The sequence below is a fragment of the Loxodonta africana genome, chromosome 25 (assembly GCF_030014295.1).
Source record: "Loxodonta africana isolate mLoxAfr1 chromosome 25, mLoxAfr1.hap2, whole genome shotgun sequence".
Taxonomy (NCBI): Eukaryota; Metazoa; Chordata; class Mammalia; order Proboscidea; family Elephantidae; genus Loxodonta; species Loxodonta africana.
In genome coordinates this window covers 19,599,859-19,622,083 of record NC_087366.1, presented here as the reverse complement: position 1 = coordinate 19,622,083, position 22,225 = coordinate 19,599,859, and the positions used below count along the sequence as shown (strand labels likewise).

The 22,225-nt window shown below is 37.4% G+C and overlaps 1 protein-coding gene across 2 annotated transcripts in view; it reads left to right on the top strand.

Annotated features, from left to right (window-relative positions):
* Positions 1-22,225, top strand: part of DHX9 (DExH-box helicase 9) — a 60,119-nt gene that overhangs the window by 22,807 nt on the left and 15,087 nt on the right. The window contains exons 1-11 of one of the 2 annotated variants that reach the window (XM_010590963.3): positions 860-972; positions 1,799-1,845; positions 4,321-4,457; positions 4,779-4,868; positions 4,969-5,130; positions 5,272-5,349; positions 5,905-6,096; positions 13,487-13,628; positions 14,261-14,343; positions 18,760-18,916; positions 21,191-21,291. In XM_010590963.3, the coding sequence (XP_010589265.1) occupies positions 1,815-1,845; positions 4,321-4,457; positions 4,779-4,868; positions 4,969-5,130; positions 5,272-5,349; positions 5,905-6,096; positions 13,487-13,628; positions 14,261-14,343; positions 18,760-18,916; positions 21,191-21,291 (1,173 nt within the window). In that variant the 5' untranslated portion in view covers positions 860-972; positions 1,799-1,814. Of the gene's footprint in view, positions 1-859; positions 973-1,798; positions 1,846-4,320; positions 4,458-4,778; positions 4,869-4,968; positions 5,131-5,271; positions 5,350-5,904; positions 6,097-13,486; positions 13,629-14,260; positions 14,344-18,759; positions 18,917-21,190; positions 21,292-22,225 lie in introns of those variants that run through there. The other variant, XM_003410964.4, reaches the window with a different exon arrangement.

Here is a 22,225-nt window from a genome sequence, read left to right as displayed (position 1 = left end):
ATAAAACTGAACATAATGGAAGGTTGTTGTAACAGTGACAGTATGTTTCTCAGCCTGCTTGCTGTTCTTCCTGAGAGCATTCCAGGGTGTAGTAGTTATTACTCCCAGGAAGGCTCGTATAGATTAGACTCTTCTGGAGAGCACTATTTTTATGGGGATAGAGGGAGGTTCTGGATGATTCAATTCGCTGTCTTTAATTATATGGCATAAATTACTCAAAATATGTTTAAAAAAAAAAAAAACAGCCTCCTTGAAAATCAAGGTGTTCTCCTTTGGATGCATCTAGCCATTCTAAAATAATTACTGAAATAAAACTTTGACACTGGTCAAAATAATGTTCAAAGCGTGGTTCCCCCTGCTTCTTCCCACTGTTTTGTTCAATCCTGAGTTCTCAAATAATGTATTTCATGTGTCAGAAGATTTTTTTAAACCTTCAGAGGAAAAATGGAATTGTTGATTTGTTTTCTTTAATATTTTGTCCTTCTGAACTGATGGGGCTTTAGCACTTGGTGACTTTAAAGAATAGTAAAATACCTATGTGTGCCTGAAGCTCATTGTTGTAAACGTTTTTTGATATCAGTACCTTACCATTGGTTTCTGATACAAAGAATTGAAGAATTCAGGATATGGCAATGGTGGAAGGCAGCAGACAGTTGGGGGTTCCACTGGCAATCTAAGACAGCATTGGTCTTTGTATGGCCTTTATATAAAGGCATAACAGACAGCAACACCAGAGGTCTGTGTTCATACACACATGTGCTGCTGCTTAGGCTGAACTAAGCAATCACATGGGAAACTATTGTAAACTGATTTCTGGTGTCGCTGTTCCCCCTAGGTGGAGGAGAATGAGATTGAGTGCTGACTTTAAGCCTGGCTGAGAAACATACTGGCATCGGTGTCATTAATGAAAGGGTGGATGTTGTTTCCCTGAAAGCCAGTGGCCTTTGACCCCTGAAGCCGCTGTGCCTGAAGGTCAGTTCACAAGAGGTATAGGAAGGAGCCTAACATTTTTTTTTTTTAAGCCTCATCTAACCTTTTATTCACAGCACAAAGTCAAGGTTAGAATGTACCTGAGCAGTGGAAGGACCAGAATGCATAATTTTCAGAGAGCAGTTTTTCCCTTGCTAAAACCTAAATTTATTCCCTAGAATCTGCTAGCAGTTTTAGCTATAATATTAAAAAATGTGTTTTGTTCTCCAGGACCTGATTTAAATAAATACGGTAATGATAGGCTGAATTTTTTGTTACCAAGGGCGGCTTCCAACTGCAGGCAGATCCCAGAACCTGCCTCGGAGCCACTGCTATGCGCAAACCATTCATACGTGCGTGTGTGTGTGCATGGGTGCATATATTTGGCCTAACACATTGCAGTTATTAATGGGTAGCCTGTGCAAAGGAATCTTAAGATAATCACAAACTAATTTGAAGAGTTCTGGGGCCTACTTTATTTCTTGCCTCACGCTAAGTGGAAGATTCGTTCTCATTGAATGTATCCTAGTTATTCAGATGCTAATCTTTACAATGAGAACAAGTAAATACAGAATCTAAAACCATAACATTTTTTTTTTCAAGAACAATTGGCTTATCAACTTTGATTATAGTTGTCTCATGCCATGTTATGTATTATTTGAAGTTTATGTACTTCATTTGTTCTAGGATTGAACAGGACTAAATGTGTACAGTGGTGTTTTTGCTGTGATTTGCCTAAGCAGTTGGAAAGCCTGCCTGATTTGGGAATCCTGGATTAAGGAATTCCTAACATTAAAATTCCTAACCTTGTTTGTATATGTTGTTACAGGAGCTTTATTGCAGAAATGACCATTTATATCAAGCAGCTGGGCAGAAGTAAGTGTTACTGCTTCTCTGATGTTCTAAGTCTTTGTGTAGAGCAGTAGTCTTCACATTAAAATCTTGGGCTACGTATGTGTAAAGCCCTGTTAATTGAAAGAGCATGCGATATATGGTAGTGTGTAGGGTGAGTGTATGAATTAGAGGGCCCAGCCTACCAGTTTGCACATGAGAAAATTCATGTTAGTGCAATATTTCAAGAGTAAAATCCTGTCAGTTTCAAAGAACTTTAAAACATTTTTTTCATCTTCACAAAAATGTTCTTTCAGTTTGTTCAGGTAAAACTAGTGAGAGAAATTTAGAAAGGAGTAAACCAGATGATAATGAGTAGAAGCCTAAGGATAGATGGAGCTATTCATAAAGGAGGTAAGAAAGTTAAAATACAATGGGTGTATTCTTACCCACAAACTTATGGCAGGCAGTGTGTTAAACTTAAAAGATGAGGAACCTAGCACACCTGCTGGTTTTGCCACTAAGAAGTTTTGTGACTTTGAAAAAATCACATTTACATCACTGGTGCTCCGTTTACTTACCTTCAAATTGAGAGAAATTGCCTGAGATTCTTTTCAACTTGAGAATGCTGCAACTAACATGAATGATTTAAATTGAGTATATGCAGAGCTGGATTAAAAAGCATGTGAGGACCCTAAGCATTGATAACCTGTGGTGCTTACTCATGCATTTGAATGGGATATGTGAGTTAGACATACACCTGTGTATGTGTGTGCGTCTTAGCTGTCCACGATGTAACTTCTTTTTAAATGGGACTATAATAGCGATTAAATGCAAAAACGGCACATGCCATTTTAGCAGAATGAGATGAACTGGATTATAAAATTTTTAGTGGATGCGTGGTACTAAGGTTTTTAGTATAACTGCATTTTCTACAAAGAGAATATTCCACATAGTCTACAACAAAGAAAATGAGTCAGTGAACTTGTTTCAACAGTCAGTGTAAAGTTCTGTTGATCTCCCACAATGAAAAATTGACTTTCACCAATTTTGCGTGGCTCATACTTCAATTTTGATGCTTATTTCATAATAAATGCTATAATTATAAATGAAAAAAAATCATAAAAGAAAATTTAACAATCAGAAGAAAACATTACAATAGCTATATTTTATTTTTAGGGTAGATGTTTCATCTCCAGCATGTTATAAAGTATTCTTTACTCTTAAAAATTCTTCAGTGATTTTGTCATAATTAAGCTGCCTAGAAGTATCTTTTTTTTTAAAAGTATCTACTTACATGCATAATAAGGATAATGAATAGAGTCTTTCTTGAATTGTTCTGTGCTTGCTTTTTCTTGTGGCCTGTCTGCTTGGCATCTGTGGGTCTTTGCTTTGGACAGCTGGCACCCCTGTTTTGTTGACGCCCTAAGCACGTGCTTACTTTGCTTATTGGGTAGTCCGTCCCTGAGTATCTGAAAGAATCAAACCTTTGAATGGTTCACCAGGGGATAATGTTGAATTTTGTGTTCTAGATTCTGAGAATTAGTTGTTAATGAGTGGATGGGGTGTTGAAGGATAGATGATAAAGTCTAACTTCTGGCAGCCCATCGATCTCATCATCAGGAGTAGTTGGACGGAGTTGGCTGATTAGGCAGGAAGGTATTTCTGTGTTCCCTTTCTTGCTTTCTGGTCATCTCCCCTAAAGCTGAATGCTATGGAATTAGAGGAAACTTTCTCATAGCATTTTCTTTAAGAGTGTGAGTAACTGCTAGCTTCAGTCTAATGCTGGGGCCAGCAAACTATAAGTCCACTGCCTGTTTTCATGGATAGTTTGATTGGAACACAGCTACGCCTATTGGTTTTTGTCAGGGGTTGGCAAAACTTTTTCTGTAAAGGACCATGTAGTAAATATTGTAGATTTTCTCAGGTCATGTATTGTTGTTATTTTATTTTTGTAACTCTTTAAATGTAACAACTATTCTTAGTTTCTGAGTGTGTAGTTTGTCAGCCCTTGGTTAAGTATTGCTTATGGCTGTTCTCATGCTTTGAAGGCAGAGTTCAATAATTGTGACAGACCATATGGCCCACAAAGCCTGAGATCTTTACTATCTGACCTTTTACAGGAAAAGTTTGCGGACCACTGGTCTAAATGATCGCTTGGGACCTATTTTGATAGTTTTGCTTTTTGACCTTTTTGTTTTTCAAAAGTTAAACTGAATGTTTACTTCTATTTTAATGCCAAATGATAATGATGACAGCTTTGTTAACATAGGTTATTTGCTTTTATACATTGATTTGTATGTGCCTTCAATATCAGCCTGTAATCAAGAATGGTTATTTAGTTGGTAATCTGTAGTTGCTTTTGGTTAAAAAATAAATTGAAAAAGAACTTAGAAGGAATCCATGACATACTCGATTTTGGGGTTTCTTTTGTACTGAAGCCCCTAGTTTGTGGTAAAATGTTTCTTTACTCAGGGGATTTATCCTTCTGTCTTTGGTAATCTTGATCTTACATCGTAGGGATTTTTGCACGTGAACATGGATCAAATAAGAAACTGGCAGCACAGTCCTGTGCCCTGTCGCTTGTTAGGCAACTCTACCATCTTGGAGTGATTGAAGCATACTCTGGACTTACGAAGAAGAAAGAAGGAGAAACAGTGAGTCTATAGAATTAATACCACGGTGATACATAAAATTTAATTTAACTTTTGTTTTATATTTGGCTAGAGAAATTTAATTCAAATTTCTAGGACTCTAACCTCAAAAAATGAAAATGGCCTTACTCATCATCTCTGTTTGGCATAATGCTGTGTGTTCATAGTGGGCAAATAAGTACATAATTGTTACTCTTTCACTAAAGGGAGCTTTAGTAATATAGTAGACCCAGGGTTGACTGCATTCTCTTAACCCACTGTAGTAGATTTGATTAGTGCTTATAGGCGGGTTACATGATTTTTGCAATTATGCTTTTTCTGTAGTTGGAGCCCTACAAAGTTAACCTTTCTCACGACTTGGAACATCAGCTGCAAAACGTCGTTCAAGAGCTAAATCTTGAGATCGTGCCACCAGTAAGCATATGGCTATATAGTTTACCTTTGCATGTAACGTCTCCAGTCAGACAAGCAGCTCTTACTGCTATTTTTGTTCCTTTTTTTTTTTTTTTAATAGCCTGAGGATCCTTCTGTGCCAGTTGTACTCAACATTGACAAATTAGCACACTTTGAACCATCGCAGCGACAAAACCAAATGGGCGTGGTTCCTTGGTCACCTCCACAATCCAACTGGAATCCTTGGACTAGTAGCAACATTGATGAGGGCCCCCTGGCTTATGTGAGTGCATCATTGTTCTTGAGATCCAGTTCTTGTGTTTTACTGTGAAATGTGCTTCATCAGAATGTCTAGGTAAAAAATGGATCCAGTTTGAAGCTAAGTTAATGTGCTTTTGTTTGACTTGCCTTCCCATTTTTATAGGCTACTCCAGAACAAATAAGCACCGACCTCAAGAATGAATTAATGTACCAGCTGGAACACGATCGTAATTTGCAAGGAGTAAGTCTGAAGTATTTAGACATATGGTGCTCAGAGCTTCAGAACTTTGTATGCATGGGCAAAAGGACCATAAAGTATTCTGTCCTTTCTAGGAGGGTAGATTAAAATGTGCCAAACTACTGATACTAGTTACTTCTGAAGGTAGTAGTTGTAAATTAATGGTGTGGGAGAGAATTTTACTTCTTACTTAATACAGAGAGATTTTGAGTAGTAACTTTTTTGGAGAGGTAGGGAAATGTTTTTTCAGTATTTTTCAAATAAAATTTGACATTAAAATGTCAAAAGAAAGGGAATACACACGCAGTGTTTGGAGAAAAAGGTATAGAAAAGGCCACAAGATAGATTCTTAGTGAAAAGAGACAGTTCTGTTACAGATATAAATATATATATTCTTCTATGAAAAAGAATACATATTCGAGAGTCAGCCAGTGGAAAGGAATGAGCCCTTTTAGAGATGGAATTTTTTATTTTTTATTTTTTTTTTTTAGGATTAAGATAGTTGCTTCTGATGTGTGTTGCTAGAAATTTAACTGAAATGTAACTTTTCTAATATAGATCTTGCAGGAGAGAGAGTTACTGCCTGTGAAGAAATTTGAAAATGAAATCCTGGACGCAATTAGTCAAAATTCAGTTGTCATTATTCGAGGTGCTACTGGATGTGGTAAAACCACACAGGTGCCCCAGTTCATTCTTGACGACTGTATCCAGAATGACCGAGCAGCAGAGTGTAATATCGTAGTAACTCAGGTAAGTAGCAAGCCTACTTATTATTAGGTGTGTCTCCTATGGATAGAGTTTGAGAGGTGGAAATGCCTAGAAGCAGACTATTGCTCTTTCTTTGCTCAACTCCCTTTGTAGCCACATAAGATTGTGAGAGTGGCAGAGGATTAGGTTCATCAAAATTTAAGGGGAAAAAAACCAAACTTGAGCCTTGTTCCAATCTCCAGTATCCTTCACTGATTCAGTAAACTGGACCATGTACTGGATTCTTTTTGTCTAGGCTAGAGGGAGGTTTGGGCCTAGAATGAGATGAGGCTGAGAGTTCATTCTCCTAAAAGTTCCCATACAAACCTTGATCCTATTTTACCTAGGTAAGTACCAGTCTGAGCAAGAATAGGCAAGGCAGCAAAACAGGTAATGGTTTCCCTTTACTGAATGTCTGGTTGTGTTCCAAATAGGTGATGTTTTTAACTCATTTAAAGTCCATAATGACCCTAAGATACGTCTGTCTTTCAGAAATTAAGACACAGGTTAAATAAATTGCCTGAGGTTAACAAAGTAAATATTGGAACTAGGATTCAAACCCAACTAATCTGGCTTCTGGATCCTTCCTGTTAACAAGTATATTGTATTTACCAGCAGGAAGACCCGTAAGTTTGACCCAGTGCTTAGGGAAGACTTAATTAGGCCTCCCAAGCCTTCTCAGGTTGAAGCAGTTGGGAACAGCTCTAACACTGGACTTCTGGCACTTGGAAGGATAATGTTGCACATAGGCAGAGATACCACCTCTTAGGTAGGCTGAGACTTTGACTTAGGCATTAACCCGAGGTACATAATTGACTTAGGTATTAACCTGGGCACATAATTGATCCTTGAGGGAGGTTCATGAACCTTGAATGGTAAAAAAAAGTTTGCATGTGTGCATTTGTGTATACATGTACAAACCGTAGTTCCTTTTCTAACATTTCTAACACTGAGGTGCATATCTGTGTTTTCTGAGTCAGATTTTTTTAGTCTGACAAGGAAGCAGTGAGGGAACGAATGTTGCATCTTAAGATTGATGACATTTTAGACTTGGAAAAATACGAAGTACACTTTTCAGGGAAAGGATCCCTAGCTTTTTTGTTCTCAAAATGTTCTTTGACTTTCCTACCCCCAAAAACTGACTATTAATCTTTTGCCTCACAGTGAAAGTTCCCAAGTACTGTGACTATCTAATATCCGTGCTCTAGATCCTTACCCGATCTTTCAGGAGGAATATTTTTAAGGTGGTGTTATTTTACAGGAGAGGAGTCTTGAGCTCTGCCCTGCCCTCCTGCCTCACTACCACTTTCCATTTTTAATCTCAAAAACAGGGCAGGCATATAAGTAGAAATGCAGAATTTAACAAATGAACTAAAGACAGAGATTGTCTACATGTCACGAGTAGAATAAAACCAGTTCCTGCCCAAGTGAGAAATTTTTTCATTGCCTGTCTAACTTACAAAGTTCAGTAGTTCAAACTAGATTATTTCTAAAAATGGCCCTTTGCATTATGGTCAGTTTTGTATTGTTTACTAACTTGTGTCCCTTCCCAGATAATTTGTACATTCTCAATTGTTTGGTTTGTAAAATGCACAGGTTTCTGTATATAGGCTGTAACAACTGTATAGCACTGAACTACAGGGTGGAATGGTGGGCCATATGTTGTACTTTTTTGGAGTATGAGAACAGCTAGTCCTCGTTTATTCCTTTATAAAGTAGTAGAATCATGGAGTTGGAAGAGAATTATTCAGTCTTCCTACCCAAAATAGGATGTTCTTAATGAATGTTTACCTAACTTGTGCTTGAAAATGTCCAGTGGAATAGATACGTATTACCTGTGTAGTACAAGCCTGTGTGTTCTGATTTTGGATGAATGACTCTGAACTGTCATATTGGATCTACAGCCTGTGGCTTTCATCTTTCATTCTAATACTGCTGTCCTTCTTGTCCCAAATCCGTCTTTGATACCTCATATCTGTTACAAGCCTTCAAAATTTAAAAAATCTGTAGTGTCTTAGTAGCTGTACTTTGAAAAATAAACATCCATAGTTTAGCCATAGAGTGTAAGATCTAGTTAGTTACTTCTGAATGCATTAGCGTCCTACTTATAATATGAAAAGTAGACCGGAGCATACCAGTTGCCCATTACAGAATATAATAAAGTTATTATTTGCCTTGTTTTTTAATATCGTATAGTACTGCTTTAAACAGTCTGAGATTACATTAGTAATTTTGATAGTAGTCACTCTGTTCTATCATTTTTCCTTTTCCTTCCACTTGAGCTGTATGTATAGAAAACCACATGATGAAGTCATTACCTTAGTACTATCTGTTCATGTGTCTGGTCGAGGTGGCTTATCCCAGGTTATACAGCACAAGTTGGAATTAGACTGAGTAGCTCAAACTATTGCCGCTAACCTTATTAGAAGTCTAAATGTAAATTCTCAACCAAACCTGTTGAATTCATCTGTGCCTTCAGGCTGTCTATACCCAAGCCATCTAAAACTTGTGCAGAAATTTTGAAAATCAGAAATAGTTATTCTCTGACCTTCAGAGAGAGAGAGATGAATTACAGTTGGTGGGATGTAAATCAGGATGTTAAATATCTCCTGTGGCTATTTTGTCAATCCACCCACCCCATCATTTCAAGAGACAGCTGTTCTTCATATAAAATAAACTCAGAACTTTGAAAATAAAGCTGAGCCTGGTATATCAGGTACCTAGGAATCTTGAAGCATTTTACTGCAGCCTAGTTCTATTACCATGTTTTTAAATATCCAGATGAGAAATAAAGGAACAAAGTTCTGGGACCTGTACTTCGCTAGTTGAGCAATCCCTGAGATAAGAAAACAGGACTTCTGGGTAATTGTCAAATGGGGTGCATCAAAGATGCAGATCCTGAAATACTGCAAAAGAATAATTTTTGATAGGTTTTCAACCTCCAGTGGCGTGGAAGGTGTTATAAAAGTTAAAATTTGCATATTCTTTGATGCACATAGCAGGTGATCTAATGAGTGCTCAGTAGATACTAGCTATTTCAGTTAATCTATTAAACCAGACGAAAGTGTGAAGAAGAGATAAGCACTTGAAACTATCTACTATTATGACTGAACTCCATGCAGAAGTAATAAGATTTTATAGAGGAAACAGGTTCAGCACATATATGCAATAAAAATTGAAAGCTCACCTCTTGAGAATGATTTAAAATATTCTGTTGGAAGAGCGTAAGAATATTGTCCCTTGCTTTTATCACCAGTACTAGGCTCGTGTAAATCAGCGACACCATGTGTGTCAGACTAGAACTGTGCCCACTAGGGTTTTCGGTGGCTGATTGGTCAGTCGTAGGTGACCAGGCCTTTCTCCAGGTGGACTCGCTCTCCAGCCTTCTGGTCAGCAGCTGAGTGCGTTCACCGTTTGAACCACCAGGGATTCCTGTGTTCTTTTTAACATATTAATCATCGAAATTCAACATAAAGTTACAGTAAAAGGCAGAGTAACTGGGAAGAGGATTGGATTGGGAGTAAAGAAAATTTGAGCTTAAGCCTAATACCTTTAGGCAAAATAATTTCTCTGAGCTTATGTTTTTGTTAGAATGAGAAAAATATTTACTTCACACCATTGTTCTAAAGCAGTAAGATAGTGTATCTGACCGTGGTTTTACTGTGTTGTATATCACACTGAGAGTTGTAGCCCAGCCAAGCTGGCACGTGAATGAGTCATCACAATTCACCCTTTGTGAACTTGGCACCTGTGCACTCTCCTTAAACCATACATGATCTCCATATAAAGATGGTTACAAAGGTGTGTTTCACCTAAGACAGTACAGTTAACATGCATACTACTGAAAACGCACTAACCTCTTGTGACCTTTTTTTTTTTTTAATAGTAAGTAACGAGATAATGAAGGAGCCCTGGTAGTGCAGTGCATGGCGCTTGGCTGCTAACTCAAAGGCTGGCAGCTTGAACCCATACAGCAGCTCCATGGGAGAAAAACCTGGTGACCTGCTTTCATGAAGTTAACTGCCTAGAAAACCTTATGGGGCAGTTCTTCTGTCACTTGGGGTTGCTATAAACCGAAATTGACTCAACAACTAACAGACAACATCAGTGGGATAGGAGATCCCTGAGTGTTGCAAACAGTTAAGCACTCAACTACTAGCCAAAAGGCTGGCGGTTCAAACTCACCAGAGGCCTCGGAAGACAGGCCTGGCGATCTTCTTCCCAAAGGTCACAGCCTTGAAAAACCTGTGGTGCAGTCTACCCTGCACACATGGGTCACTGTGAGTCGGAATCAGCTTGATGGCAACAAGCTGATTGATGTTACATAGGTGTTAACTCTGATCATTCTGAATGAAGGTCTTTGCTATCTTGATCCTTTTGATAATTACTTGTGGGGAGGAATAGTTAAACCATATATGGAAAGGCAGCTCTGCAGGTGTAGGTTGAAAATGATTTTTTACCTGTGAGCCTTGCCTTGTATTTATGCACAGTGGGACAGTATGTAAAACAATTATGGAAGCATAGAAGATCAAGGGGAAAAGGGATAAATTATTGAAGGGATAGGTAGAACAAGTTCTTCATAGACTATCAGATGGCATGCAATCAGACATTTGAAACACTTACCAGTCATCTTACATTAAATGCCCCAACAAAATGCCTGTCTTACAAATATTTATGAGCTAAGAATTACGAGATTTAGAAGGTTATTTTTTAAGAAACCAAAGCTCGCTCAGGATCCCGCCATCCAGAAGTGATCACTCTTGGTGTACATCTTTTCAGACCTCATTGTATACATGAACTGCATGCACACCGTCTTCAGCCTGTCCCCCTGTGTAACAACGCTGTGGTGTTAGAGCTACAGTGTAATTTTGTAACAGCTTCATAATTTTCCATTTTATAAATTCACACTTTATTCCTAAGTGATGGACTTTTTAGATTATTTCTAGTATTTTTATACTATGGATTGAACATACTTATGCGTGTATCTTTGTACATTTGTTTGGTTATTTCAGTGGGATAAATTTCTAGACGTGGAATTGTTGGATCAAGGAACCTGCATATATAACTTTTATACACTTTGTGCCATATTCCTGTCCAGAAAAATTGCGCTGACTTGCGATGTAAATCACCTTTGAATGAAAGAAGCACTTTCCTTTTTAGTTTAAGTGTTGTGGGTTTTTTTGAGTCAGGGCTTTTGAGGGAACTGGAAGCTGATAAGTCAGAAAAGCATATAAAATAATGAGAAAGAAGTAGCAAGATCATTTGTTTCTTTGCTGTTTGAGTAGTCATGTGATAATGATGGTCTGTTTAATATTCAAGGAAGTTTAGCAGGCAGAGCTTCTGAAGGTGGGGTGTTTTTCAATGGCTTGTATCATTGTTTCCTTGAATTTCAAGACAGTTGTGTTTGGGGGCAATAGAGTTAAGAACTAAAATAGATACTGCTTAAGGAATATGTCATCTGCCCATATTCATGGTAGGGTAAGGCTGGAAACACTACAAAGATGGTAGATGTTAAAGTGGCCACAAGGTGGTAAAGTAGTCCCTGAGTACTCAATAGCATATAAACATACCTCAGAAGAGTCAGATGCCCTAATTGATTTTGAAGTTCTTCAGAAGCCAGCTCTGAAGTAGAAATACTGAAAATTATAGGAAAACAAAAGTAGAGAAGGGAGATAATAATAGAGTTGAGCATTTACCTGTTGCTTACAGAATTTAAGAAGGAAACTTTCTTGAAAAGGCAAGAAAACGTTTGTCTTTTGTACCATTATTTTCACATTGCCTTACTTAAGTATGTAGCAGAACCTTTCTCTTGATGGACAGATAGAGAGCTCATTCCTTTATGTCACCTGATACCCAGGTCATTGAGGTACAGAGTGCTGCCACTACCTCATTTTGATCTCATTAAGTAAGTCTGTGGATAAGGGCGATATATAAAATACATTTAAAACAGTTGATCTGGCTTGTAGCAGTTGCTACCTTAGAATTTGTGTAGTTTCTATGAAACTCTTCTGTTTAAAAGTTGAAGTTAACAGAGAAATTCAAGAAAATGGTAGCCTAGTTAGGAATACCTTTATCCATTGCTAAATAAGGTTATTAAAGGAATAGTTTAATAAAGGTAGTGGTCAGTAAAAACTAGCATAGTGGAGCAAGTAAAGACAGAATTATAAACTGGTAGCTCAGAAAAATTTTACACAGTCTGTTCACCGAGGCAGTTTTCAATCTCTTGACTTTGTGAACAGGATAAATACGAACTAGATGATTATACACTTTACCGAATTTGTTCAACTGTCCCATAGCCTAAGGGGCTCTGTTGAATTAGGGATGTGCAAATTAATAAATCACGGTTTAAAGTTACTGGCTTGATTTTTGTTTTTTGAGATTCTATCAGCCTCTGATTTCCTAATTAACCATGTAATATCCTGGAATGTCATATAGGTACTATGTATGAAACTTACAAAAAATTTTCTCAAACAAGGGATTAAAATATAAATTGTCACTAGGAACTTTTTGACAAAATCAAATTCAAGGTGACTTAAAGCATTCCGTTTTTTTAAGTGTCATATCTGCATGTACCTCCATATCTGCGCTTCCAGCGCATTATCATAGCCACTGTGCCCACCAAGCAAGGAGTGTTTTGTGTACTTAGAAGGTAAGTTCTCAAAAAAGTCAAGGTCTGCCATTGAAAACTTTAACCTTTAGCTATGAAGAAAATTCTGCTGTTGAGAAAAACGGATTCCCCTCAGGGTTCTACAGGTTTATTGCTGGGAACAGTCATAAATACTCAGTTTTCTCTGCTCTATAAACTCATTAGGAACAGTGGTTTCATTTAACTCAAGTATCTACAGAGCTTTCTGTGGCACCTGAAGCAAATGGGCAATGAATGTTTGATTTATGAGTTAATAAGTGAGTGCAGGGTAGTCACAGTAGATACAATATCTACTAATTCTAATTCTCATAAAGCTCAGTTTAAGAGTTTTTCTCGAAGCGTGTCTTCAGTGTGGCAGGTGGTAACAGTAACTGGCTCCCATGGGTGCTGTCTCCCCTCCACTGCTACTTTGGAAAATCACTGCAGAGCATCATTAAGAGTTTCGGCCAGTGGCAAAAAATTGTAGAGTTTCCTTTTTTATTACCTGAAGAAACCATGGAATTACCTTATGTAAAGTGAAAATTGATAATTTTTAAAATGTTTGCCACAGACTTAGGTGGTAATTTTTCTTCCAGAATTAAAAAAAAAAAAAATTAGGTAGTTTCTAAAGATACTGATCTGCTGTTCTTGTTTCTGTTAATTACTGACCTGGCAGTGGAACAGGCAGCTGTGCTAGCAATAATTTAATGACACTGGTAAGTGTAACTTTAATTTTATAGATTTTAAATCACTTCTTTATTATTTCAGCCCAGGAGGATCAGTGCAGTATCTGTGGCAGAGCGAGTTGCATATGAGAGGGGAGAAGAGCCTGGAAAAAGCTGTGGCTATAGTGTTCGATTTGAGTCTATACTTCCCCGCCCTCATGCCAGTATAATGTTTTGTACTGTAGGTCAGTAATGTGTTTTGTTTTGGTCTGTTTGGGATTTGTATTGTATTTTTGGGAGAATTTGGTAATAGCACAGGATGGTTGGAAATAATAAAGAGCTAGTTTCAGAATTCTTAAGTAGAAGTTTTTGCCATTTTTTTTCCTTTGAATTGTCTGTTACACCAGTAGAAATAATCTTTAGTTAGTAGAGGTTATGTCTTCTAATAGGAGTCCGGTGGTTAAGTGTTTGGCTGCTAACCAAAAGGCCAGCAGTTTGAACTTAACCAGCTGCTCCACTGGAGAAAAGACCCGGCAATCTTTTCCCATAAAAAACTTCCACCTAAGAAACCCTGTGGGGTGGTTCTACTCTGTCCTATGAGGGTCTCTGTGAGTTGGAATTGACTCAGTGGCACACAACAAAACTTGTCTTTTAATAATCTTTTCATTAAACAAATGTATTACAGAGTATACTTACACCACTTTAATAATTTATACAAGGGGTGGTTTTTCTCTAAAATGATGCTGGGGTTGTATTTGTTGAACCATAGTTGATTGTTTAGAAATTTGCTTTTTTTGTGCTTTTTTATACCTCCCTAATTTTTCTCTAATAAGCATAGAAACTCACCTCCAGTTGTTCTTCTGATTTTCTTCTCAAGGTGTGCTCCTAAGAAAACTGGAAGCAGGTATTCGAGGAATTAGTCACGTAATTGTTGATGAAATACATGAAAGAGACATAAATGTAAGTAAATTGAGAATTACAGATAGAATAGAGAGAAACTAAAATTGAATGTGATTGCTTCTTTTTTCTTTTCCCCATTGTTTATACCGTTTATTTTCTATCAGAACCATGAACTTTAGTCATTAAGATACTGAATTCCTTTATATGAAAAGAGGAATTTTTTAGTAAGATTATCAAACCTTTCTTGTTTTAAAAGAGTTAAACTCACTCAAAGAATTCCAAAAGTGAAGATGACTTATACATTAAGTATAAGTGCAGTGATTGAGTAAGAGCTGGCCTAATCGATGAAGAGAATTTTGGAATTTTAATAATGATTAGTTTCTCTTTGAAAGTTTATGTATGTTAAACTATATAATTTTTTATCTTCATAGAGTTAACAGTATCATTTTGGGTGTTTGCAACGCTAATCTTCTCAGGTGTTAATGGTAATCATAACAGATTTAGGAAGAAACTAGAATTTATTTCCCACCCCTCCCCCCCTTTTGACCCCTGGCAAAACCTGTACAGAATTGACTTCCTAAACCGTAGTGTGATACTAGGTCAAACGGTTAAGCGCTCAACTACTCTGTAAGGTTGGCGGTTAAAACCCACCCAGAGGCATCTCGGGAGACAGACCTGGCAATCTACTTCTGAAAGGTTACAGCCTTGAAAACCCCTCGGAGCAGTTCCTTTCTGCACACGCGGGGTCGCCATAAGCTGGAATTGACTTGACAGTGCCTGGCTGTAACAACCACCATAAAGTAATGGCTTTTAAAAAATATATACCACTGTTTGCATAGCCAAACCAAGTATAGTTTCTTTCATAGGTGTTGGTGGATTGTCATACGCTCATTCAAATTGTCAGCAAGCTGTCTTTACTCAAAACGTGTTGGAGTACCTCGTCTTCAGAGAATACCTCTGTAGTCGTTGTTATTATCTTTAGTTTTGACCTTTATGACTGAGCTAAAGCAAGTAAAGATAGTCTGGATGGTGTGTCAGACGATTGTAAATAAAAAATCTATTTAGTAGGACAAGGTAATGCTGTTTTTATCATTCATAGTATTTTGAAAACTTTTTTTCTCGTTAACTTAATTGACAAATGTTTCAATATTGTCTTTACATCTGTGTTAACACGCAAGTCGTACTGGAAACATGGATTATTATTACTATTTTGGTAAAAAAATAAGTGGTTTTGCTCAGCTTTCCTTGACAGATTGTCAAGACTAATAATATGCCATTTACAGTGAAAAATGGAAAAAAGCTTTTGTAGATACTTACACTCTTTTCAGAATAAACCTCATCTTAATTTGTTACTTTTTGTGGTAAGTCCAAAAGAATCTGTAGACCAATTATTACAAACAATAGGAGAATTTAACAAAGTAGCTGGATAAAACGTTAATGTACAAAAGTCTGTATCAGATTAGCAAGTACCTAGAATAAATCTCATGCAAGAAGAAAAAGATGTGGAACTTCACAGGAAAGAATATAAAACTTTATTACAAAACATTTAAAAAGACTAGATCATGTTTAGGGATATAGAAAGATTTAATATCACATACAGAAGACGTCACATTTTCCCCAAGTTGACCTACACTTTGAATGCAATTCTAATCAAAATCCCAGCAGGGTTTTTAATAAAATTTAACAAGCTGGTTATAAATACTTAGACTGAAGATTATGGCCAAAAATAGTACTTCTGAAGAAGAGCAGAATAAGAGTCTTGTCTCACAGGTATGAGGACTCACCTTGAAGTTATACAAATTTGGCCAGTGTGTTAAAGGGGTTGACAGTTTGACCCATGGAACAGTACCTAGCCCAGAAACAGACTGTCATTTGTTTTACGTAGCTTTGGTTATAAGGGAGCGGTGGCATGTTGAATGAGAAAGAGAATGGACAGACTAATAAATGAAGCTGGGAACAAATGGTCATCCATAAGGAAATAGTTGATATTGGATCCCTACTTTATAACAAAATACAAAAATCAACTCCACATGAGGACTTGAATGCCAAAGCAATTTTAAAGCAGTTAAGTAGAAAATACAAGTAAACATCTCCTAGGCAGTACTGTGCAGTAGAAATACAATGCAAGCCACATAAACCAAAAAGCCAAACCCAGTGCCGCCAAGTCGATTCCGACTCATAGTGACCCTATAGGACAGAGTAAAACTGCCCCGTAGAGTTTCCAAGGAGCACCTGGCGGATTCAGACTCCTGACCCTTTGGTTAGCAGCCGTAGCACTTAACCATTATGCCACCAGGGTTTCCACAAGCCACATACATAATTAAAATTTTCTAGTAACCACATTTTAAAAAGTAAAGAGAAAAATTTTAATATGTTTACTTAACCATATATGCTAAAAATATTTTCAATACGTAATCAGTATAAAAAAGATATTTTATATTCTTATTTTTGTATATGATCTTCAAGACCTGTATACTTAAAGCACATCTCACTCTGGACTAGCCACATTTCATGTGCTCAGTAGCCACATGTGGCTAGTGGCTGCTATATTGGGCTGCATAATTAGACTTTCTGGGAGGATTTCTTAAACACCTACCAAACCCATTGCTGTCAAGTTGATTTCGACCTATAGAAACCCTATAGGACAGAGTAGAACTGCTCCATATGGTTTCCAAGGAGTGCTTGGTGGATTTGAAGTGTCGACCTTTTGGTTAGCAGCCATAGCTGTTAACCACTATGCCACCAGGGTTTCCTAAAAACACCAAAAGCACTATTATTTGTCCGTATGAAAATTAAGATTATGTGTTCCCTCAAAAGATACTTTAAAGAAAACCACAGCCTGGAAGATGTTACCAATACATCCAGCAAAGGAATAATATAAAAATACATAAACATCTCCTATAAGTCGCTAAGAAAAGTAGAGATGACTCAGTAGATATATCAACAGGCATTTCATAGAAGAGGAGGAAGCCTATCCAACTAATAAACATTAAGAGGTATTCAGCCTCATTGGTGAAAGTACAGATTAAGGTAATGATTTAATGTGATTTGATTAATAAAACTTAGATGACGGTACCAACTGTTGGAGAGCTTGTGGATCTGGTTTTCACTGCTGGTGGTAATACATAAATAGATTGAACCACCTAGGAAAGTAGTTTCGCATTATTTCCCAAAACATTTACATGGCCATAGCTTTGCAATTCCATACCTACATATACCCATGGGAACTTGCATATGCACCACGGAAGACGTTAACAACAATGATCATTATAGCAAATGTTCGTAGTAGTAAAATCCCAGAAACAATCCAGGTACTTTAGAGAGTAGGTGAACTAATTACATGTAACTTACATATTTATACTTTGGGATATTAAGGAGTCTTTAGGGAGAATGACTGTAACAACATGTATGGATAAATTCTACCAGTTTTATAATATATGAAAAAGGAAGTTTCAGAAGATTACACACAATGTCATGTTTCCCCATAAAGTTGATTCCAGCTCATGGTGATGCAGTGTGACAGTAGAATTTCCCCATAGGGTTTTCTAAGCTGTAGTCTCCACTCCTGGGTGTTTTCTCCCATGGAGCCACTGGGTGGGTTCAAACCGCCAATCTTAGCAGCTGAGTACTTAACATTGCACCTCCAGGGCTTTATCTATGTATTTAGGTACATATATAGAAGAAATAGAAACTGTATAAAAAGGAATAATTAAAAACATTAGATTCAGGATGGTGGTTTCTCTGGTTTAGGGAAGCAGAGGTTGGGATAAGTGGAAGGACCACACATAACACTTGGCAGTTTGGTAACACCAGTTGCATTAATCACATTGTGCAACAATCACCAATAATCCATTGCCAAGTTTCCATCTGCATGCACAGAAACTCAGGACTTGTAAATAATGACCCCCCCCTTTTCCCCTAAGAAACTTTGGTCTCCATTGATTTGCCTGTTGGAGCAGCTGTTTCATATAAGTGAGGCCTTAAAATATTTATTCTTTTGTGATTGACTTCACAGTTAACAGAGCCTTTATATTATTAAAAATAAATCTTTCAGCTAGTATTTTGTTTGAGGAAACCAAATCTGACCTTTCAACATTTTTTGATTAGCCATACAAATGATAGCTCATCATGGGCTTTTCTTTTACTTTTTCTTAGTTGAAGTTGTACATCTACAAATTTGTATTTCACTGAAATTTTTGAAACGAATTCCTTGGCTCTCATTAATGATGCGTTCTCCTCTACTTTCCCCACCCAGATAGCACCCACTTCTAATCTGCAGAGCTGTTAGGCTACACCCAATCTTAAAACATTGTTATTCCGTTCCGCTGTAATCTCTTTTTCTTCTACTTCTACATGCCACCTAAGAAACTGATGTCTTGTGGGTATATAGCCCAAGAAATCTTTCAGGTGTATCCCATGAGCGTAAACTTATTACGCAGTTTTTTTTTTTTCCCCCCTCCATTTGTGTTTCAATAGACTGACTTCCTCCTGGTAGTGCTTCGTGATGTGGTTCAGGCTTATCCTGAAGTTCGCATCGTTCTCATGTCTGCAACTATTGATACCAGCATGTTCTGTGAATATTTCTTCAATTGCCCCATCATCGAAGTTTATGGAAGGACTTTTCCAGTTCAAGGTAAATATCGTTGAGGGGGATGGGGTATTGAACGTTTGTGTCTGCAGCATTTGGAATTTCTTAATCCTGGAGATTGGAGGAATATTTTAAAGCATTTAAAATACAGGCCAATTTAGAGTATCAAATACATTGTAGCATTCTTGGTTAGTTTCTTGCCAGTGATTTTAGCCAGACAGTGTATTTTTCAGTACATTCTGAGAAGTAGAGATGTTTCGTACACTACTTGAGTTTGCATATTTAGTAAATTTCCTGGCCTTTACTCATAGCCAGACTTAACTTCTAAAGTTATATATAAAAAAAAAAAGTTATATAGTCAAGTTTAAATTAGTAGTATCTGTAGATGTTCATGGTAATTCTGTTAAAAATTTAAGCAGCCAGGTTTAAGTTAACCATAGGCAGATTGAGAAATGAGATTAAGGTGAGTATTTCAGGGTCAAGCAGCAGAGTTTGATTTTTTTGATAGGTAAGAAAGAGCTTCTTTATAGTTTCTTTAGGAGATTTTACCACATTTTCTAGGACAATCATCAGGTAGCTTAATTTAAAAAATGAATTATGGTAAAATCTAATTAAGGGCATGAAAGTAAGAGGTCAGCAGTGTGGGTATGAAATGATGAATGGCTCTTTTGGGGGATACTTATTTTTGAACGGTAGCTGTGAAATAAAGCCAGTGGCGTTGTTTCTCATGGGGATAAAACCAAAAAACCAAACCCAGGGCCATCGAGTCGATTCCGACTCATAGCGACCCTATAAGACAGAGTAGAACTGCCCCATAGAGTTTCCAAGGAGCGCCTGGTGGATTCGAACTGCCGACCTTTTGGTTAGCAGCCGTAGCACTTAGCCACTACGCCATCAGGGTTTCCTCTCATGGGGATACGTGTTAACAATTCTGAAACAGCTATACGTGTATACTGGGATTGAAAAGTGAATGAGTGGTAGGTGGTGGGAGCCACGTTTCTTACTGTTGGAGTGAAAGGTTATAGATGAGGACAGGGAAAGACTAGAATGAAACATGAGGTACTGAATTACAGCCTTAGGCATCAGTATAAACTCATGTTTAGCAGATGTGGATAGTTACAGAAATAATTACAGGTTATAAATGCATGTGTATACGTGGTTAGTATATACATACATGTATTTCCTACATATACATACACACAGCTCTTTCTGGTGAGAGAGCCTAAAAGCAGTGACACCCCAGTAGCAAGGATCATGCCTGGCACCCAGATTTTGGTTTCTAACACCATTCTCCAATAAAAGGAACCAGTACTTCTTGGAGAAACGACTCGTTGTGGGACTGCAGCAGGGAATATACAAGATAAGCCTCTGGAGCATATTGTAGTACCAGAAAGTAACAGAGTACTTGGATTATAACCCAGAGTGTAAAGTAACTATTCATGAGTCTACACTGATATAAATTGAGTGATGCATAGAAACAAATCTCCCATGTAGAAAAACTCCAAATAATTTATGTGGATATTCTGTAATCTACCTCAGGAAAAGTGAGACTTAACTACCTATCCCTTGAGTGGATGGTGGTTAATGACTTGTTCCGAAGAGTAAGGAATCAAGGGGTGGGGGAGAGAAGAGTGACTTTATTATGGAGAGACCTGGCAAACACTTCTGTGGTCATGTGATCAAATTTAACATCGTTGGTGAACACTGTTGGTAGTATGTGTGTTTACTTATATGATGTGATGAGAATGGCACTTTGGGGCTCTCAGGGTATAGAGTGGGGAGTGTTCAGATTATAGAGACTCTTCTGGGACCATCAGAGAACCTCGGACATAATTGTTCAGCAGATCTTCCAGTCTTCACGTTGAGATCCCTCTTCAGAGTAAGAACTAACAGGAACCCGTTTCATGTGTTCATTCTCATAGAGAAAGGAGTGGACATTATTATATTGAGGTTATTTCTTTCCACATATAACTCCCATACCACACTTGTCTCTTAAGAGTGGAGACAGTTGTATATTCACATTTGTGTATACAACATAGTGCTTCTACACAGTAGGCATTCTGTAAATGTTTGGTTGACTTTGGTGTACAAAGCATACCCTGACAAGCTTTGTGGAAACATAGATACCTCACCCTTCTTCAGAATCTAAGAGAGGTGAGCACTGATTGGGGACAAAAAGGCTGTTACCACTAGAATTTCTTGTCAGTTGTGTAGAATCAGATTGAAGGGTTTTAAGGTAATTATGAATTAGCAGCTGAGTCTAAAACAACTCCATTCTGAAAGTTGGTAGTACTTACATGACTGGGTTGTTCCTGGCAGAATATTTTCTGGAAGACTGTATTCAGATGACCCACTTTATTCCTCCACCAAAGGACAAGAAGAAGAAGGATAAGGATGATGATGGTGGTGAGGAGGATGATGTAAGTGGATTTCATGAAGATTTTTCCTTACAGGAAAATTGTTTTTGCAGCGAAGAGAATGACTTTGATAAAAGTATGCAGTGGGTTAGCGTTACGGAAAATACGGAAAACTTTGGAAATGGATTATAATGTCTGTCTTTGGATTAAATGATGTATTTCACTAATGAATTCCAAGTTCAGTGACAAGGTCTTTTCTACCATCAGCCAAATCATCTCGGCATAAAGGTCAAAAGAAAAAAGAGGAAAGAGTAAGATGCTTAAACAGCTCCAGCGTTGAGGGCTTTGCTATTCAAAGTATGTTCAGTGGACCAACAGCATCTGGGAAACTGGTAGAAAGGGAGGATCTAGGGCCCACCCTAGATCTAGTGAGTCAATCTGCATTTTAACAAGATTCCAAGGAGCTCCATGTGTATAGTAAAGTTAAAAAAAAGAGTAGGTGGTGGTGACATTTTCAGGTGGAAGGAGTATTAGGGAGTAATGAAAGATTTTCTGAGGAAAAGAGTGACACTTTGTATTTTTGATAATTGAAGGAAAATGATTTAAAAAAATGAATCTTGGATCTGGAAATTTGAACAGAACAAATACTGTAAGATAGCAGTTTAGCATTTGATAGGAAATCACCTGAGATTGGATGTTTTTAATCAGAAAACCTGAGGGTGTAAATGAATAGCAAAGGAAAATTTTAGCAGGAAAAAAAAAAGGCCAGTTTTAACAATGACTAGTTTATTTCTCATTACGGGAGTCTTAGTTTACCTTGATTTTTAAAGTAATTTGGGAAATACAGACCACAGTTATTTCAGAAATAGATCAAGATTATTAAGGTCATAGGAACAGTTCATTAATCAGTAAGGAAAATATTTTTTAAAAACCGAGAGTTTATAGTCAGAAAGAAACGCTCTATAGAAGGAGCAGTTAGAAGTTGCAGCGTTTGTGC